Source organism: Schistocerca americana, chromosome X (genome assembly GCF_021461395.2).
Source record: "Schistocerca americana isolate TAMUIC-IGC-003095 chromosome X, iqSchAmer2.1, whole genome shotgun sequence".
Taxonomy (NCBI): domain Eukaryota; kingdom Metazoa; phylum Arthropoda; class Insecta; order Orthoptera; family Acrididae; genus Schistocerca; species Schistocerca americana.
In genome coordinates, this window is record NC_060130.1 from 581,455,580 (window position 1) to 581,475,183 (window position 19,604).

Here is a 19,604-nt window from a genome sequence, read left to right on the forward strand (position 1 = left end):
AAAGCAACCTGTGTGCTCTCTTAAGGTGGTGATTAATATTCTGTTCGAGAAAGTAACACTCATAAGATGAGATGTAAAACATTGAACTTGCTGTCTTTTCCAAGACAACATAAGATTTATGACTGCTTAGGAACATCATTTTTCTAATACAAAATTATGTTAAATACAATTAACAGTGAACAGTTTGGAGAATTGATGAAACTGTCTGTAGTTGGAGATAATCACCTTTATCCCAGTCAATGAAGACTGAAAACATCCGTGTAGACATGTGGGGGTGGATGGATGTTTAAAAATCGCTTTTTACATTTTTCTTGAATCACTCAAGAACCATGGCTTCTAGTGAAAATGTTTCTCTGTACAAAATTAAACTACATTACATTTCCTACAAGAAAGGTCTTACTCCTTTTTTTGTGATAGTTTCAATGTTGAACGGTATGTAAAGGTCACTGAGTTGTGGTTGTGCACTTCCCTCCTCTGTACATATGCAAACTGAAAAGTAAGCAGGCAATTCCTTACTCTCTTGAACCTACTGTGTCACAGCAAGCAACTGGACAGTGTTTCAAAAAGTTATACTGACCCTTCTGCAACACTCCTTATAAATCAATGGTGACAACATGCACAGCACACCAAGGGTTGTTTATTTTCCACAAAATGCATTAGTGCTGCATCAGATACAGATATGAGATAGTAATATTACCAACACAAGAAACACATATGGACAGATTCCATGTAAATCTCTTCAGATTGTTCTACACAGCTAGAGGGGAAATTGTTTCCTATTCAACTTGCACAATAGCTGTAGTGTTATTCTGGGGAAAGCAGCCTCCTCCATCATGACCACTCCTTGCTTGTCAGTTTACATATATTTCTTTTCTAGCACTCTTATGTGAGCAGGAAAAATAGCTTCAGTGAGCTCGTATTTATATAGTGGAGCTTTTTTCAGTTTATTGAGTACATATTTGCAGTTGTTAAACGAGGTTTTATGTAAAGTACATTCTTGTAAACAGTGGGTGAGAAGTGTTTAACTTGTGCGATTTTGTCAGTGACCGTTATAGTGTTAGTGGGAATAGGACTGGATAGGTAAATGTGCCACCTGGCTGATGGATATCATTGACATGTAACCATGTTTAGTCACTTGGTACTGAATTAATGAATTGCCAGAAAGTCATTGCACTTCTTTTGCCAGTAATTGTATTACTGGTAGACTTCATTCGGTTCAGGAATTGCTGGCACTTGTAGGGTAGGCTGCGCTGATTGCAACCACTTACCACAAATCTACAGTATATCTTACAAGGTGGGTGTGAACATATGTGATGGAATTAGACTGATCATGTTCAAGTCTAGAGCACTAACGTGCTGTAATACATTGCTTGGCTTATGTTAAAATATCTGAAACACCATAATAAGTAGGTAACCTGCTTCTGCTGCAAAGGGAGCCAATTTAAGCTTATGGGCCTCTTCAGATGTTGGGACAGCTGAGGTTGAATATTTCATATGCCTCATGTTGTGAGAAGTATTCCAGCCATTGATAATGGAGACAATGAAATTAACATTGTCAAATACATATTGACAGCATGTTACACTTGGGGCAGGCTCTTCAGTGTTGTAGAAAGTTGGCAGCTCTGACTATTCAGCTTATGCCTATAATAGCTCATCTAACAACTGCAAATAAGTACTCACTTAATAAACTGAAAATAACTCCACTACATAAACATGATTTTGGTAAAATTATTTTGTCTACTCACTTGAGAGAAGAGGAAAAGGAATGCTCGGTAGTTGTAATCTGTTTGTAATCTGAAAAGTGAGCAATGCTCATGATGACTAAGAATCAGTTTCCCCTCCAGTAGAGTATAAAAGTATGCAGAGATTTATGTAGAATCTGTCCATTTGCATTTCTTGTGTTAGTATTAACAGTAACATCTGTATTCAATGTAGTGTTAACGCACTTTGCGGAAAATAAATGCTCCTTGGCATGTCTGTGCACTGCATTGCCAGTGATTCATTAGGAATGTTGATGAAGGGTCATATAACTTTGTGAAACACTCTGCAGTAGCTTCTTGTGATATGTTGAGATCAACAGAGTGGGGATTCACCTGCCTACTTTTCAATCTCCAAACCTACAAAGGAGGGAAGTGCATGCATGACCACAATTCATCGATTGACTTTCCCTCATACTCCTGCACTCCATTCCCCTTCCTCCACCTTGCTATACCACCAGAACACAATTTAGCCCTTAATATGGCTCCGGATGGATGTTGTACATACATTTAATATTTGTTCTTAAACCACTTCACTGAACAATACACATTAATCTTTTATCATTAAAACACTATTTTTAATAATTTGTGATTTTTCCATTCCCTGCAATGTGGTAACAATTAGTCTTAAGAATTAATTAGATCTTTTTTGTATGAAATTTGATATAGTTTAATTTCGTACAGGGAAATCTTTTCCCTTAATATTTGATCATTGACTGGACTAATCATCTAAGGATGCTATATGGCCACGATATAATGATACAAGCCCTGAAGATAATCATGGTAGTAAGCATTTCCATTGCTAACCTTTTTCCTAGATATATTATTAGCCTGTGGACAAGTGGCCTGACAAAGGATATGATAAACATTATTGACACTGTTGTCACTGTCATCATTGTTGTCATTGTTGTCATGGTCATCATCCTCTCCAGCCTCCACAGCCTCCAGTCATTACTGTGTGTCTTTCCTCACTGTACATGGGCACAAGTCAAAAATTAAATGGATCTTGCTGAACATCAGCATAGGTGAAAATCAATTTTTAAATGGTAGCCATCATCACTTTGCACAAGTTCTGTATTCCATAACGTATAAAGTCAGCTTCAGTACTAAAATACCAGGACACAACCCTAGCTAAAAAGGCCTTCCATTAAGAGTGCTTGAACAACCATTTGAGACATCCCAGGCACTAATGCCATGTGAATGTTTGATTTCTATAGATTTATGCAGAAGTGTTCTTCTCAGCATAATCATAGTCACAAGCAGTTATACATTCATAAAGAGAAAACAAGTTTTTAAATATCTGTGGCTCTATGCAGAACCTCTCATTCTTGCCTAATTCGAAACACAGAATCAGAACATCATTCCATGTTACTGCAGCTTGCCTGTAAGAGCCATTCACTGTTAATTGTATTCAATGTAATTTTATATTAGAGAAATGATGTTCCTAAGCAGTCATATATATTATGCTGTCTTGGAAAGACAGCAAGTTCAGTGTTATCTTATGATTGTTTGTATAACTTTCATTTTCCACAATCTCAGCGCAAAAAATAGTAATTTTTGAGAACATTTCTCATGGAGAACAACAGCTTTAAAATGAACATAAACAGCCTTTGCCACAAGAAACCTTTATTTTTGTTGTTACCAGTTTTGGTCAGTAACTGACCATCTTCATACCTCATACACAATAAGAGGAAAATAACAGTTGGGAAACCTTCATCAGCTACTGATTTCAAGGACCAGTTTGCAGGCTGCAGTTAAGCTTGGTATTGTCATCCATAATGTGATGTGCATATATACACACTTCTTGCCTTTAAAAATGGGCAAGAACTGCATCTATACAAATATCACATTACATAAATAAAGTAACTTACAGTTTTAACTCACTGAGAATTTTACTGCCTACTGAGCAAAAATAATAGGTATGACAGAGATAGACAGATCATGGAAACCCCATAATTTTAAAACTGTGTAGTTCACATGATGCGGGTAGGATCACAAACTGAGTTTGGCATTATAATAAAACTAAAATTCACAATAATTAGGGTAGATTTTTTTCATGCATAACTTACAAAGCAAACTTAAGTTACAGTAGAATAAAGTACAAATGCAGCCATACATCCTATAATAACTAAAGTTTTTGAGGAAGTAATACTGTTTGAAAAAAGAAATACTGTTCAATAAAGCATGCAGCACTCCACAAGACAAACACATTTGCAACAGGCTTTCACAACAACTTAAAACATTGTAGACTTTCAAACACTAGATGAACTCCTTTTTCCCATCACATGCAATCTATTTAGTGCAGGAGTGTTAAATATCCACATAATTGTTTTGTGGGATCTGCTATTCCCTTAAATGAATGGAAATGTTCATGTGCATGTACTTTTGATTCACTCAGTTATGTTATAGTAACTGCATCTCATGGAAATGTACCAGAAACCAAGAAAATAATTAATACAATAAAAAATTCGCTTCAGTTTCAATAATTTCTTATTTATTGCACAAATAGTTTCAAAGCCTAAAGTGTCATCTTCAGGTGCCAACAGCTGCAAAAAAGAGGAAGAGCTACTGCCATACAAGAACTATGGGGCTGAAATACCAAAATGATAGGTAAAGCCATGAAAAGGGGTGTACTCACATAATCATGGAAACATAAACATGTGGCAGTCAGGACAGTCAGTCATGGGGGGCACACCCACATCAGACAAACACATGGCACTGGAACAAAGACGCTAACATAGAGGGAGTGATTTGTACAAAAATTAACTCTATAAACCAGACCCAGGCACTGGACCAGCAAGCATGGCACCCGCCTCAATAGCACAACAAGGAAGTGAGTAGTACAGCTGGCCAGGAAGCCAGCTGATTGCAGTGGTGGAAGTGACTGACATAGGGACCAGCTGAAGTAGAGAGCCAAGGAAGTGCAGGAAAGGGGCTGACAGAATATACTCCCCAGAATGAAATTTTCACTCTGTTTTAGAGTGTGGGCTGATATGAAACTTAATCTGCCAGGAAGTGTCAGAATATACTGTGTATATTATTCTAACCCTGACTAAGATTTTTATGCTAAGACTTCTTTTTTGCTCTTTAAGGTGAGTCTATGCATAATTACTGGTCTTAACAGTTAGCATCATTCTCCTACCACACTTCACCTGTCATTGTCTAATTGCTCAATTTTTAGATATACTTTTTTCTACAATCCATACTCCATGTTTTGGTTTCAATTTTATCTTTTTTTATCTTTTTACTCTAATGTACTCAGTCAATTTGACTTTTAGGCATTTTTTCTCCACACTCATGTTTTATGTTATTATATTTATGCTTATTTTTCTAATTCTGTTTTGTATTGATCTTGCAAATCTCACTTACATAAGTGGACACACTAGTCAGGCCATTTCTCACACATTTTTGGTTATCTACTTCAGTTCCCTGCCTCATTGGCTCCTACATAAGCCGCTTCCACTGCCACTGTCAGCTAGCTTCCTGGCCGGCTACACTAGTCACTGCCATGTTGTACTGTTGACGCAGTTGTCACGGTTGTTGGTCTTACATGTGAGTGCAGCTACTTATTTAGTTATTACTGAATTCATTTTTGTCCAGATCCCTCCCTCTATGTTAGCATCTTTGATCCATCCCCCTGCATTTGTTTTACATGGGTGTGAAACCCCCCCCCCCCCCCCCCCCCAATTAATGATTGGCCCAACTGTCATAATTATATGAGCACACTACTTTTCACAGTTTTACCTTTAATTTAGGTATGTCAGCTCCACAGTTCTTGTATGCTAGTAGCTTCTGCTCTTGTGTGAAGTTGGTGGCACCTGAAGATGAAGCTTTGTACATAAAAACTATGCAGGCTTGTTCAAATGGTTCAGTCATGCTGATTTTGGTTTTCCATTGTCTTCCCATATCATTCTAAGCCAATGCTGGGATGATTCCTATTGATACACAATAGCCAAAACTTGCCCTATTCCTCAAACATTATTAAATTTCATAATTTTAGTAATCATAGTTATTATCCCTGTTGTTCTGGTTTCAACATTTTGTAATTCACCAGTCATAAGTTCTTGATTTTTTTTAAAATTCTGGTTACATAGTGAGGTATCCTGTGTTTATGTGGTACAGATAAAGAGATCTTTTTGAATAAAAATGAGCAAAGAAATAAATAAAATATTGTGTTTGTTTCAGGCAAGTTTAGTGGCAAAAGATACGGAAATATTTGAGCAACTTTTTGCTCTTCAAGAAGCTGTCTTGGATCTGAAAGACCAAGTGGACTATTCAAGTTCAAATGAATCAGCATCACCATACCAGTCACCATCCTCAACTCGATCAAATTCTAGCAGTGAAGCTGACCGAAATGTTAGAACTAAGGTGAAGTAGAACATTTTAGTAGTGCAATTAGCAGTTCAACTGTTTTGTAATAATTTATGGATCTGAATAAATGTATTAACTATACACTTGCACTTACAGTGAAAATTTGTGGATTTACTCTATAATATAATATTCTTCTGTTCAAGTGTCTATTTCTCTGTGTGCAAAATATAAATATAGACTGTAACTCTGCAAAATTTGCTATGCAGCTGAGTATATTTTACAAACTGTTGTTAAACACTCTGAAACAGAATATGATCCAAAAAATGATGTTAGTAACAGGAAAACAAGAACATTCTTCAGTGCTCTGTAACATCCTTACAAGAAAATCATAATTCTGGACAGACTACTATCTTATTAAGGCTATTTATTTTTCACCACTCTTATCTTGCATAGTTTGTGTTTGTTTATAGGAAACCTGTTCCTCAACAATGTTTTCACCACAGTAAACCAGTTACATACTGTCACCTGTATAACAGAGATAAAAGTAAACATGCTTTTTCTCAACACTGTCTCCTGAATCATGAATGGAATGATGCAGCTCATGCTTACTGTTCAGTCTGTCAATATGCCTTTAACTGTCATTTCAAGGTCAGACAGTGCTTGAGTAGTTGCTTTACTGCAATGAGAATTGTCAGCATGGGATGTCACCAAATCACAGTACACCACAACATCATTAAGACATTAACTTACTATTATGAGACACGAAACATTGAAGATCTGCCTCACAGTGATCACCTGTGGTCAACATGAACTGATCTGCTCCTAACAGATTATTGTTTGTATGTCTCCCAAGAAGAATGCAACAGAACTGTGTGTTGTCTTCTGGAGGCAACGGGAGGGCTGTGTCAACTCGTAAACTCATACAGTGCACAGCCATCTCCACATTGTAAAATTGACCTCTAGGTATCCGTAACAAGCAACAACACAAACACCCAGCACTGTTGTGTGTAAAAAAGGTGGTTGAGGGAACACTTAGTTTGGGACATGGATTAAACGCTTCAGGTTATCTTCACTGACAAGTTCATGACTTGTGTGTTAGCTGATGATTGTTGTAGAAGAGTGTGGAGGTGTCTAGTTACCACTGTACAGCTTAAAAATGAACTCCCACAGGTTCAGCAGAGATGTGGGTAAGTCACATTTTGGCTCATTATCATTAATAGATGTCAGCTGCCTCTCACGACTATCAATGGAAATATGACGACGGTGCAATATCATGAAAGGATCCTCAAGCCTATTATCTGGCCCTACAGTCATCATTTCAGTGATGGGTTCATCTTTGAAGACAATGACACATGAGAATGCCATGACCACCTTGCAAACATTTTCCTCCAGGAGACAGGAATCAAAAAAATGTCACACCATGAATGGGAGAAATTGAATTGAGTATTGTGATGTCTCAGGAGCCCGCCTCACACATTGGATGATCTCAGGAGGATCATTGTAAAGAAGTGGGTCAGGTGTGAGCAGCAATGTACTGAGCACATTTTGGACAGGAAGCCAAGGGGGATTGAAATATTTTACAGTGAACTGGTTGGAGCAACATCATACTGAACGCTACTCAAAAGCAGATTTTGATTTCAGAGGTACACTATCTAAAAGGCTGTCTTTATTTTGCTTATTGCTTATTATTTATCTTATATTTTAGTTTTAGTTTCATAAGGCTTATTCTTTCATTCCTTGTTCTCCTTAAACCTAAATTCAAACATGTTTACACGTGATGCTAAACTTTTTCTTTTTTGTGGGAGTGGGAGGGTGGGGGGGGGGGGGGGAGGTGGGGGGGAGGAGGATTAGTTTATGTGTGTACAATCATTTTGCTCATGTACCATGCACTAAGCCATGGGATAACTAAGGATTGTGCTTTCCAAAGCATATTCAGTCCAGATACCTTCTTTTTCTAGCAGCTGAAAAAGTGAGTCAGGATTTGGTCAATTTGTGTATCTTTTGCACTTTTACAAATTTCATCTGTCATAGAAATCTAAATTCATTCTAACTCATGGGATGCTATTAGCACTAACAATATATGGGCCAACAATGAAGCATCTTGGAGCTTCTGTACACACAAAAAATGTGATCTTCACTGTTATGTAACTGTATCCTCATGAGAAAGGGCACAATTCATGCTTCATAGGAGATTCATTGGCAGCTTTTAAAGGAGATTATGGATATTATCCTCACAGTTACAGCATTTTACACCATAGTTCTTCATACAGGGTGGTTATAAAACTACTGTTGACTTGTACCTGAGTTCATTCAAAATTAAATACCATTTTGTATTTTTATTCCAAATTAAAACATTATTTTGTATTCATCAAATGAAATCTGCGACTTGTGAATAATAGTGTTATAGTGTTTAGCTGTATTTATTTACTCTATAAATTTTAACATAATTCTTTTGTTTTAAGGTGTAAATTCATTTGTGTGTGTGTGTGTGTGTGTGTGTGTGTGTGTGTGTGTTTGTGTGCACAAGCACCCATGTGTACACATGCATAGTACTAATTGTTGTCATCATTTCAGAGATCAGCTAGCTTCGTACGACAGCATGTGTCCTACCCACCTATAAAACGCAACCGATCTAATCGCATGAAAGCCACAACACCCCAACATGGCTGCCAAGATTCTTATGACTCTGGGATTCACACTTCAGATCATGAAATATTTGTGTGATTGCTCTCATGTACTGTGTATTATCAATGTGTACAGATCTTATTATCTGTAAACTGTTTTGGATTGAAGAGAGGAAAGAACTACAGTAAATATTCATTGTATAAATGAGTCAGTTCAGCAGCAACACAATAACAAAATGTTACATATTTTCACATTATGATGTGAGCTACTTATAAGTACAAGTTCTGAGAAGGACTAATGTTTCATTATTACTGTGTTTATATTATGTTGGAAATAAAAATATTTATTTGAGAATGTCATCATTTAAATGTTTTAAGTTTTGATAAGCAGAAAAGTACATTGAAAGGGCATTTCTTTATGACGAGTAGTAGATATTAAGTTATGGTACTAGTAGTACTAGTAGTTACATTCATCCATGGATCACATTTACAAAGATGCTGAGATTGTCATGCCACTACAGTTAAAAAACATAAATATTAGTCTTATGTGCAGAGATTCACATACTTACTGGCCTACTTTGACAAGTGTGGGACATATGGTCAGCCATGGCATCATAGTAGGAAATGTCACATCATTTGTCTGAAGCTATTTAAGGAGGCAACAGAAAACATAAATCAGGATGGTCAGATGAAGATTAAAGACAGACTCCAACCTCATGAATGTACGGCCAACCTGTTAAAAACTGTGCAGCTTGATTCATTTTATCCATAGTGTTCAGTTATGTATTGTTTATAATTCTTCCAAATAAGTTATTTAATAACATATTACGTCTCAGGAGAAATGGTCTGTATTCATGGACATTACAGAAATGATCATTCAAAGTAAAAAGTCTAGTAAACATGAGCTCTAACATGCATACCTTAAGAACTTTGAGCACTTCTTCATCTTTGATACTGTGAAACAAATCTTGTCTATTGCTTTACAGATTTTGAGAGGTATTAGTATAGAAAAAATCAAGAAAAACATGTTCAGTAAACATGGGCTCTAAAACACATACCTTAAGAGCTATGAGCACTTGTTCATCTTCACTATTGTGAAACACAACTCTTCTACCAACATGTGTTTATAGCTCTTAAGGTATACATTTTAAAGCCCATATTTACTAGAGATTATTTTCTTTTTTTGGTCTGTTATGCCTCCTCCACAAATATGGAAAGCAAAGATCTTGCAGTAGAAGAGGTTTGTTTCACAGTATTGAAGATGAAGAAATGCTCATATCTCTTAAGGTATGTACTTTATGGCTGATGTTCACTACAATTTTTTTTCCCCGAATAATCATTCTTGTCCTATCCCTAAATATTGACTTTCCTACATCCTACATCCTACATCAATTATTCATTTCTCAAAATCAGTCACTGCATCCACTACACAAATAATTTCACAATGCAAAAAGCTACTGTTACACTCTTCATTCATTTCTCAACATTAATCACTGCTCATTTTGCACACATGCACTATACATCCAAATAATAACCTGACATCAGGACCATTACAATGATATTTGGTTCCTACTTCGTGTACTATAACATCTCATTTGCTTGTCTAAAAAACTGAATCTGCATCTCTCCATAATAAGTGAGATGTTGAGTCAGAAAGAGGATGAGATGTTCATATTATCCATTGAAGAGGTATGGTATAAGGTTTACCAGGATAACAAAAACATTCTAGTACAAAAATTCCATTTTTAAACAATTTTGTTTTATAATCTTCTTAGGCATTTGATAGTACAATTTTATTCATTGATAGGAAATACTCTTTAGAGTTTTATGTCTATTTTTTCTTAGCAAATGTGATTTTAGTCTAGATCTTATTCCAGAGTGATGTACAGAAGTATTCCTGCAGTAATTAAGAGGGCTTTGTTATGTGTAAAATTGACTGGTAAATGTACTCACATGGACATGATGTACTTAAAATCCCCAATATTTTGAACAGATTGTTACAGTAAGCCTGATTATTAGTTCTGGTTAATATTGTTATGGCCCTTTCCTGTAGTCGAACACTGCAATCCTATTTTGTGTATTTGCAACAAAGAAACAACTTCCACAGCTAAGAACTGATTGTGCATACAAATAGTAAAAGTCACAGACTGTTACACTACGTGAAAGGGCTCTAAGGGCATAATGTACTCATGGCACTCAGTTTATAAGTATATTTGTATGTTCACAGCACTAAACCAGACAACTAGTATTCACTTTTAGAAATATTGTTTGTTTTATAATCTATAAGGGTATCATCTACATTTAATTTGACAGTATCATTTTCCCTCTTCACATTGAAAATCACGGAACTTATTTTCATTATGTTCAATGTAACTTTAGTGCATATTGATGAAGTGTAACCTTCCTTGCTCTGCAAGGAGTCTCTTTTTTTTTTCTCAGTAACTATAATGTTGTTGTCAGCAGCAATGATAATTTTTTCCCTTGCTTAATATTATTGGGAAAGTCGTTGATGTAGGTCACAAATAGTATTGGCACAAATATGATACATGTATTAATGTATTTTGATTCTGATAAGTGATTTACTAAGAGTTTAGCATTATTTGATGTTTGTGTTACCTCCACTCTTTGTACCCTCTTTGCTAGATAAAAACAGAATAAGTCATTAGCTAGACTTCTTATTTCTAATTACTCTAGCTCCTTAGAGTAGATTATTATGGCCAATAATATGAAAACCCTTAGAGAAATCTAACACAACGTCTGTGACACACAAAAGCAACAAGCACCATTTTTTTGAAAATAATTCTGCTACTATGGGTGAATCTGTACCTTTATCTCTTCAAAACCCAGACTTACAAGGCTGTATTTGTTGAAGTAAGTAACTAAGCTTTCATTTGTAATTGGTTCTATTATTGCTTGAGACTGTAGTGAAATGGATCAGTAGTTTTCTATGTCATCTGCAGAGACACAACTCTTGCTAATATTAAATATGCTGGAAATATCCCTGATGTGAATGATCCATTTATTATGATTGTTAAAGGAGCTCTATATGTATTGTTTCAGTACACAGATTGGTACTTTATTTGGCCCTGTTAACTTTTTTAGGCTTTTTGTACAGTTTTATTGACTTCATGCTCTTTTGCTGGTATAATATACACATCTGGATATAGATCAAAAGATAGCTTGCTTCTTTCTGTAAATTAAGTATTCAATTTAATTTTTCCCTGTAAGCTCTCCAGCTATATGTAAGGAAACATTTCAATAGAATTAGTTACTACTGTTTTGACAGCAGCCTGCACCAGTTCCTTTTCCTCAGAACAGTTCAACTATATTTATGGAAACAATGCAACAATAGCAGGCACTGTGCTACCAATACACTCATGAACAAGTGAACATACAACTAGCTTGCTTTGAGTTGGCTGCTGAATTCAAATCAGAATAGGACTCATAGGTATCTTTAGGCATTATAAAGTAGGTTGCACAGCATATCAGGAAAAATTGTTTTCAAGGAGAAAATAAAACACATGTTGCAAATCGGTATAAATTAGTTGTGTGTGTATATGTGCACTGATTCATGACACCATGTCTAAATTTGTGGTACGAGATGTTTTAAACAAAAAAATGAACCACAGGATATATATAACTATTATTTAACTTAAGGGATGAATAAAATTATTTAATACAAAGGAAAAATATGTGATCCATGAAGTAGATCTTGATAACGTAATGTATTAGAATATTTCTGAATGGGGAATCCATGATAAATAAATTTCATACCCAAACTTTGCCTAAGTAAGAAAATAAGTGAACTCTAGTCCTGATTCTACATCCTTCACAGCAAATCTTGAGCAGCTCTTCATGCTTAACTTGTTAATTCAGTCACATCATAATACCTATTAGGCTTGTTTAAAAATATCTTTTAACTATCTTGCAGCATTTAGCATATCCTGCTTAACTTGAAACTACATTATGCTCACTACAGTCCTCTTTTCGGGTGTTCTGAATTTCAGGGTCTGTGCATTTGACTGCCCTTCCCGCATTTCGTAGTTTAGTTCTGTAGTGAGCTGATTGATGTCATCACATCCTCATGTATGCTGAGATGAGAAAAAAATCATTTACAGAGGACCAACCCACCATCTTCCATGAAAAGTGTGAAAAACAATTTAAAATCCACACTCAGGCTTGTCAGTGTGCCTGACAAACAGTTATTAACCTGGGCTTAGACTTGACCAGTGTTTGGCTCATCTACCTGTCTCATGAGCTAACACACTATATCATTGCACATAAATTTCTGGAGACTTGTCTTACAACTGTTGAAATACAATTGATCACATATGGTTGCATCTTTTAAAAGTAAGATCATGGTAGATAAAAAATATGTGCTATATAATGTGTATCAGAAATATTTTCTGCAAACTTTGAGGACTGAGGGGCAAGAGGGGGTGGGGGGAGGGGGGGGAGGGGGCCTCAGCATCCTCAATGACAAGTTGTTGCTGTTGGAACATGATCACAGAAGACTTCTATGCATTTGAACTTAGTCTGTGCAGAACATTTCATGAGTGTGATAGTAGTGAAATACTTGAAAGTGTTCAGTTAACCATGGTAAGATATTCATTTTGTCATCAAGCAGCTATGAGTTTGATGTATAGCTGCCCAAATGGTAATGGTTGAATCAGAAAATGTTTCCAGAGAGAAGACAGCTGAGTTCTCCAGTTTTTGTAGTTGTTTATCATTCTGTTGGTGAGAAAGAGGTAAGCTGAGAATTTCTCATATTTCTGATCACTAAGAACACATTCTGCAGGTAGTCACAGAAGACACATGAATCAGCACACAACACATTGCTGTTGCATGTGGTACACCTCACAATACCATACCAATGGTACTCCAAAAAGCAATTGTACACATATCATCACTACTAGCATTTGCAGGGTTCACCTACTGATCATCAACTACAGGAGAACTTTTTCCAATTTTTCCACCCACATTCTGCTGATCCATTGTTCATATTTTTACTTTTGTTTGCAGATGAGACAACATATGGAAGAGATAAAATAGCAAATGTTCACAAACAACATTTCTTGGGTGAATAAAAATCATGTGATTCCGGCTGGAGACAAGCAGCAATTTAAAATTAATGTGAGGGCTGGAATTTCAGGTGACTGTCTAATTGGTCCATATAGGGGATGGTCCATTATATGTAACTAAAAATATAAAGACAAGAGCAAGTGAAAGAGGGTACTGTGTTTCTTAGAGATGAAGCAATAGCTGAAAATGAATGCTGAAATATTTTTTGTAAAATCTTGTAGAAGTAGAATCAGTGTTTTGTTAGGTGCCACCTGTCCTACCTATATTACATTATGCTTTTGTCAACATGTGCAACTTCTTGTTGCCCCTAAATTATTTTCTATTACATGATATTGACACTTCCTTTGATTTTTTATGCCAGCTGGAAAGTTCATATATTCCATTTTTATACAAAAAGGAATAAACTGTTATGTTTCCAATTGTATCATTTTTCTTGTTCCTTACTTTTATGGAAAACATTAATTTGTATGACTTAAGCACTGCTGACTGGTCCATGTTGGCCAGTATATAGAAGAGGTATAATTTTATGCCTTTTCTTATCTAAGACTGCATTAAATGAACATTAATTGAGTTTACTGTCAGTTCTTGGCAGAATATGATAGTAAATGCACAGAAAATCTCTCTTTCTACATACTTTCCAACAATTTTTATTTTTCACCTACAGGTTTTCAGTTTCTTAGGTTATCCTCAAATGACAACTGAACATCAAACTGCAGATAAAATAATTATAGGGCAGATATAAATATTTAATATTATACAAGTTGCAACATTTAGAAATGTAAAGTTGATATATTCAAATTTTATACAAAAAGGAATATGTTGCTATGTTTCCAATTGTATCACTTTTCTAATTCCTTACTTTTATGGAAAACATTAATTTGTATGACTTAAGCACATTTTCTCTTGATTGAAAATGCACTCAACAAAAGCTAATACAGTTTTATGCAGTCAGTAGATATCATGTTAAGACAGCAATTCCCACAGCTTTGTCTGGTTGATCAATGAATAATTTTTGACAGTACTTTTAGGTGTAAGTTCTTTTTTTCCAGCTTCATGGCTATATCAGACTTAGCTATTTTGTTATAGTTTATAAAAAGCAAGCAAGCAATTGCAGGATTTCAGTATTTTTGCAAGAATCTCTTAAATTTTGTTCCCATAGAAAATGGTGTACAATTTTTTTCACAACTGACTGGTCCACATTGGCCAGTATAAAGAAGAGGTATTACTTTATGCCTTTCCTTTTTGTGCAGGATGTTATGAATAAGGTCAGAGCTGTAGACACTGCTGAAAGCAAAGTGTCGATTCTCCATAAATTTATTTGAAAATCTGTTTCATATAGTTTAAAAGATATGAGCCATCATGAAGTGGAAAGGTTGACATTTTTTGAGTTGGTGAGTGCTGGGAACTTTCAGTAAGTGCAGTAGTGGTATCTGCTGTTTTCTTGTAAATGCTAAATAAGCTTTCAGTAGTTGTTGGCCCTCAGCTTGTAGATATTTCTCAAAAATCATGCATCACCATCAGCATCTATGAAAATCTTTATTATTACTACAAATTTTTATTGCTGTTAATCATTAACAGGCACAAAACTGCATAACAAAACTCACTACAAAGATTTTAAAAATTGTTTGTAAGGATCAAAGTGTCAGTAATATAATAGTAAACTGCATCCATTGTCTGGAGACTTGTACATTGTTGGAACAACATTACTGTTAGATGTCTGTACTAGATGTGTGTTCCTGAATAATGGGTACCTTTCTGTATCTAAGTTAGTGACTTTAAATATTTACATAGATTATTCATATTTCTAATATTAATTCTCTCAGCTCAGTTGTTAGTTTGAAAAAGCAATGTTATTTATGACGAATTGCAAATTGCATATTGGGAAACAATGGTTAGCTTCGCCATTTCCTTTGACAGACCTCTGAATTCACACTGCAAATAATTATTTTTTTTGCATGCTTTTTAACTTGGAAAACTTTAGACTGGCTTGTTGAGTCATGCTAAAAAAAATGACCTTTTATGACATTATGAAATGGAAGTAAGCAAATTATGATACCTTGTTTATTTTTATGTCATCTATGTCTGACAGTGTCCAAATTGCAAAGAAATATATGTTTAGGTGCTACATCAGTTCTGTGTTATGCACATCCCAATTGGATTTACTATCAAACTGTAATTTTCTAAAACTTTGACCTCTTCTATATGACTTTCATCATATTTTAGACATACACTGGGAGAAAACCACTTAATAGTTCTGAAGTGCATATATTTGCATCTTTTTAAAGTTTAGTGACAAAGAATTGGCTAGGAACCATTTATTGCTGTGTATGAAAACATATTTAAACAACCATTCTAAAAATATATTTGATTTGCTACTTATTGTATTGTTTTTTTCATGTGCAAATGAAACAAACTTGGCTTTTGGTAGTGTTACTGATGAAAGTTGTTAATAAATACAAGAAAAAGTTCTGTATGATGGAACATTGTGGGACACAACATGTAATTACATCCCAGTTAGATGATGGCTGACAGTTCAACAGAGCACTCTTTCCTATTGACATCCTTTGGTTCTTGTCAGAGAAATTTGATCTTAAAAATTTTGTGGCGTTTCCTGTTACACCATAATATTCAAGTTTACTTAAAAGAATATTGTAATTTACACAGTCAAAAGGCTTTAATACATCACAGAGGATACTTGTAATTTATTGTCTAATGAATTAACTAAATTTTCACGCTATATGTAAATAGCCTCTCAATACTGAAACCCCTTAGAAATCCAAACTGTTTATTTGACAATATATTATTCAAAATCAGATGGTTAAGAAACAACTTGTATGTTATCTTTCCTAAAATATTCTTGAACACTGGCAAAAATGAATTTGGACATAAGTATTATGGTATTTCAATATCTACTTTCCTATACAGAGGCTTAACTTAATCATATTTCAAACAATCTGAAATTGCTCCAATGATAAAGCAATGGTTACACAAATAACTTAATATATTACACAGTTCCAATAATCACTGGAGGAATAAAAACTGGCAGCTTGGACATTACAAAGATTAACACCCATAAAATATTTGGACGTTTCCATCAAAACATCAGAAGTTTTTTCAGAAACAGAAATGAACTTCTCACATCAAACAAAACAGCAAAACATCTAACACTATTTTTATAGATGTACTCTGCATAACAGATCATCATCTGGAAGTCACAGCAATTGAATAAATGCATCTAGATGAATAGAAGTTAGTTTACAATGGTGTATGTCTAATATGAGGAAAGGACAGTGTGGCTACATACACAAAAAGTGGAAGTCCCATGCCACAGAACTCAGTAAATAACATCATATAAACCGGAATTTTTGTATAGCATACCTTTCAGTTCACAAGGGTGATGTTATCTCTGCTCATTATTACTTTCATTTCCAGCAAGCTTCCTCCACTGCAATAAAATTGTCATACTGTTTCTTTAGTAGGAATCACAATGTCAGAACAAGAGGTACCATCATCTGTTGCGCAAAATGTTATAATCAAGTTTCTCACAAAGGCAGACATAAAAGCATCCTGAAAGACTTGCAGTACAGTTTAGGTACAACACCCTGAAAAAGACTCAAGTGTATACATGGCACAAGCAGTTTTTACAGGGCCAAGAAACAGCTGAGAATACAACTCATCAACATCGTTGAAGAACCAGCATGACCGAGGATAATATTTGTACTTTTAGCCAATTTATTGAAGACAGTCACCAAATAACAGTTTCTGAAATTGTTACTGAGGTTGACATAAGCTACAGCAGTGCTCAGGTGATCATTAAAGACAACATTGAATTTTGAAAAGTGTCCGCAAAGTGAGTGCCTCGTCTTCTCACCACAGAGCACAAAAAAATCGGGAATTGTTCTGGACCACACTAGAACATTCTCCCTACAATTCAGACTTATTACCCTGTGATTTTCATTTCTTTGGACTGCCAAAGGAAGCAGGTGGAGAACACATATTTGGTGATGATGGTACTGTCAAAGTGTTCATGTGCAATTGGGTGCTGTCACAACCACATTCATTTTATGAAAATGGGATCAAGAAATTGACAATCAACTAGGAAAAATGTGTTTCCCATTCAGGACCCTATACAAAAAAAATATATATATAAATAAGTTTGTATGAATTTTTCTGAAGCTTAAATAAGCTCACAAACTAATTCCAGTTTATATTTGATTCACCCTCACAGTCAAACTCTGTAGAAATAAACGGAAAATGATTCTATGTGGAGATTTCAATACTGATTTCATCTCTGGCAGATTTACTAATGATTCTACACTGATCCTCTAGAACATTATAACCACCACCCTACTATCGATATAAACCCATCCAGGCAATAGCAGCATCAGCTGGTGAGGAATGTCTGTTAGTCAGACACACTCATGGTGCATGTAGTATCAGTGAGCATGCTGTACATATGGAGAATGGGGAAGTTTGCCCAAGGGCAGATTGTGATGGCCCAGAGGCTTGGCATAAGCATCAATACATGGCGAAACGAAGGTGAAACCATGTCCAGACATCATGGGGTTGAGTGGCCACCCCTCATTACAAATGTCAGACATCGTATACTGGACAGACTGGTAAAACAGGACAGGTGGTGAACTGTGGCAGTACTAACATCAGACTTTAATGCCGGGCAGAGAGCATGTGTGTCTGAAGACACAGTGCACCGAAGACTCCTAACAATGGGCCTCTGCAGCCGATGACCCATGCGTTTGCCAATGATAGCACCACAACATCAGCAACTATGACTGAAATGAGCACATGATTATTTGCACTAGAAATTGGGCCAGTGGCAGAGCATTGCACAGTCTGATGAAGCTTGATACCTTCATCATCACATTGATTGGCTGGAATGAATCTGTCATCTTCCAGGGGATAGCTCCTTGACACCTGTAATGTGGGATGGAGACAAGCTGGTAGTGGCTTCATTATGCTCTGGGGAAATTCATGTGGACATCCATGGGTCAAGTGGAGCTCGTGCAAGGCACTGTGATATCCAAGGCATATCATACACTGGTTGGAGGCTATGTACACCCCTTCATGACTATCAAGTTTCCTGATGGAACTGGCATTTTTCAACAGGATAATGAGGTATGTCACAAGGCCAGAAGTGTGATGCATTGGTTCAAGGAACAAAGTGGTGAGTTCCAATTGATGTGCTGCCCCCACCCCCACCCCCCTAACTCACCAGATCTGAACCCGGTCCAATACATTTGGGACGTGATTGAACATGGCATCAGAGCTCATCACCCCCCCCCCCCCCCAGAATTTATGGGAATTAGATGAATTGTGTGTGTGTGTGTGTAGATGAGGTGCCATCCCCCTCCAGCGACCTATCAAGGCCTCATTGCTTCCATGCCATGAGGTGTTGCTGGTGTTATCTGTGCCAAAGGCATACTGACTATTAGGTAGATGGTCACAAAGTTCTGGCTGACAGTGTATGTGAAGATATTATATAGATTTCACCTCAAACAATACTGATTGAGAACACCTGCATTTGCTGATGCCCAGCTTTGCTTTCATTCACACAGTAACATCTCCAACAGGGGTAGAAGGATATAGTGCAACAGCAATTGATAATTAATTTCTAAATTCCTCCATCTTTAATAAAACAGATATGAGCCCAATAATAAATGATCTATCTCACCACAATGGTCAAATGACAGTAATAAAGCATCCCCCTCAATTAGGTTTAGCCAATAAAAGAAAAGTAAATTTTCACATAATTGTAATTGCTGACTCAGTTACACCATTCAGGGTAAATTTACAGGAACGGAAATGGGAAAAA

At 35.9% G+C, this 19,604-nt stretch overlaps 1 protein-coding gene across 1 annotated transcript in view; it reads left to right on the top strand.

The window, feature by feature from the left end:
- The window catches only part of LOC124556643, an 85,182-nt gene extending 76,130 nt beyond the window's left edge, over positions 1–9,052 (top strand). Inside the window, exons 2-3 of the mRNA XM_047130608.1 lie at positions 5,943–6,125; positions 8,643–9,052. Coding sequence (XP_046986564.1) covers positions 5,943–6,125; positions 8,643–8,792 — 333 coding nt within the window. The 3' untranslated portion in view covers positions 8,793–9,052. The remainder of the gene's footprint in view (positions 1–5,942; positions 6,126–8,642) is intronic.
- The last annotated feature ends 10,552 nt before the right edge of the window (positions 9,053–19,604 follow it).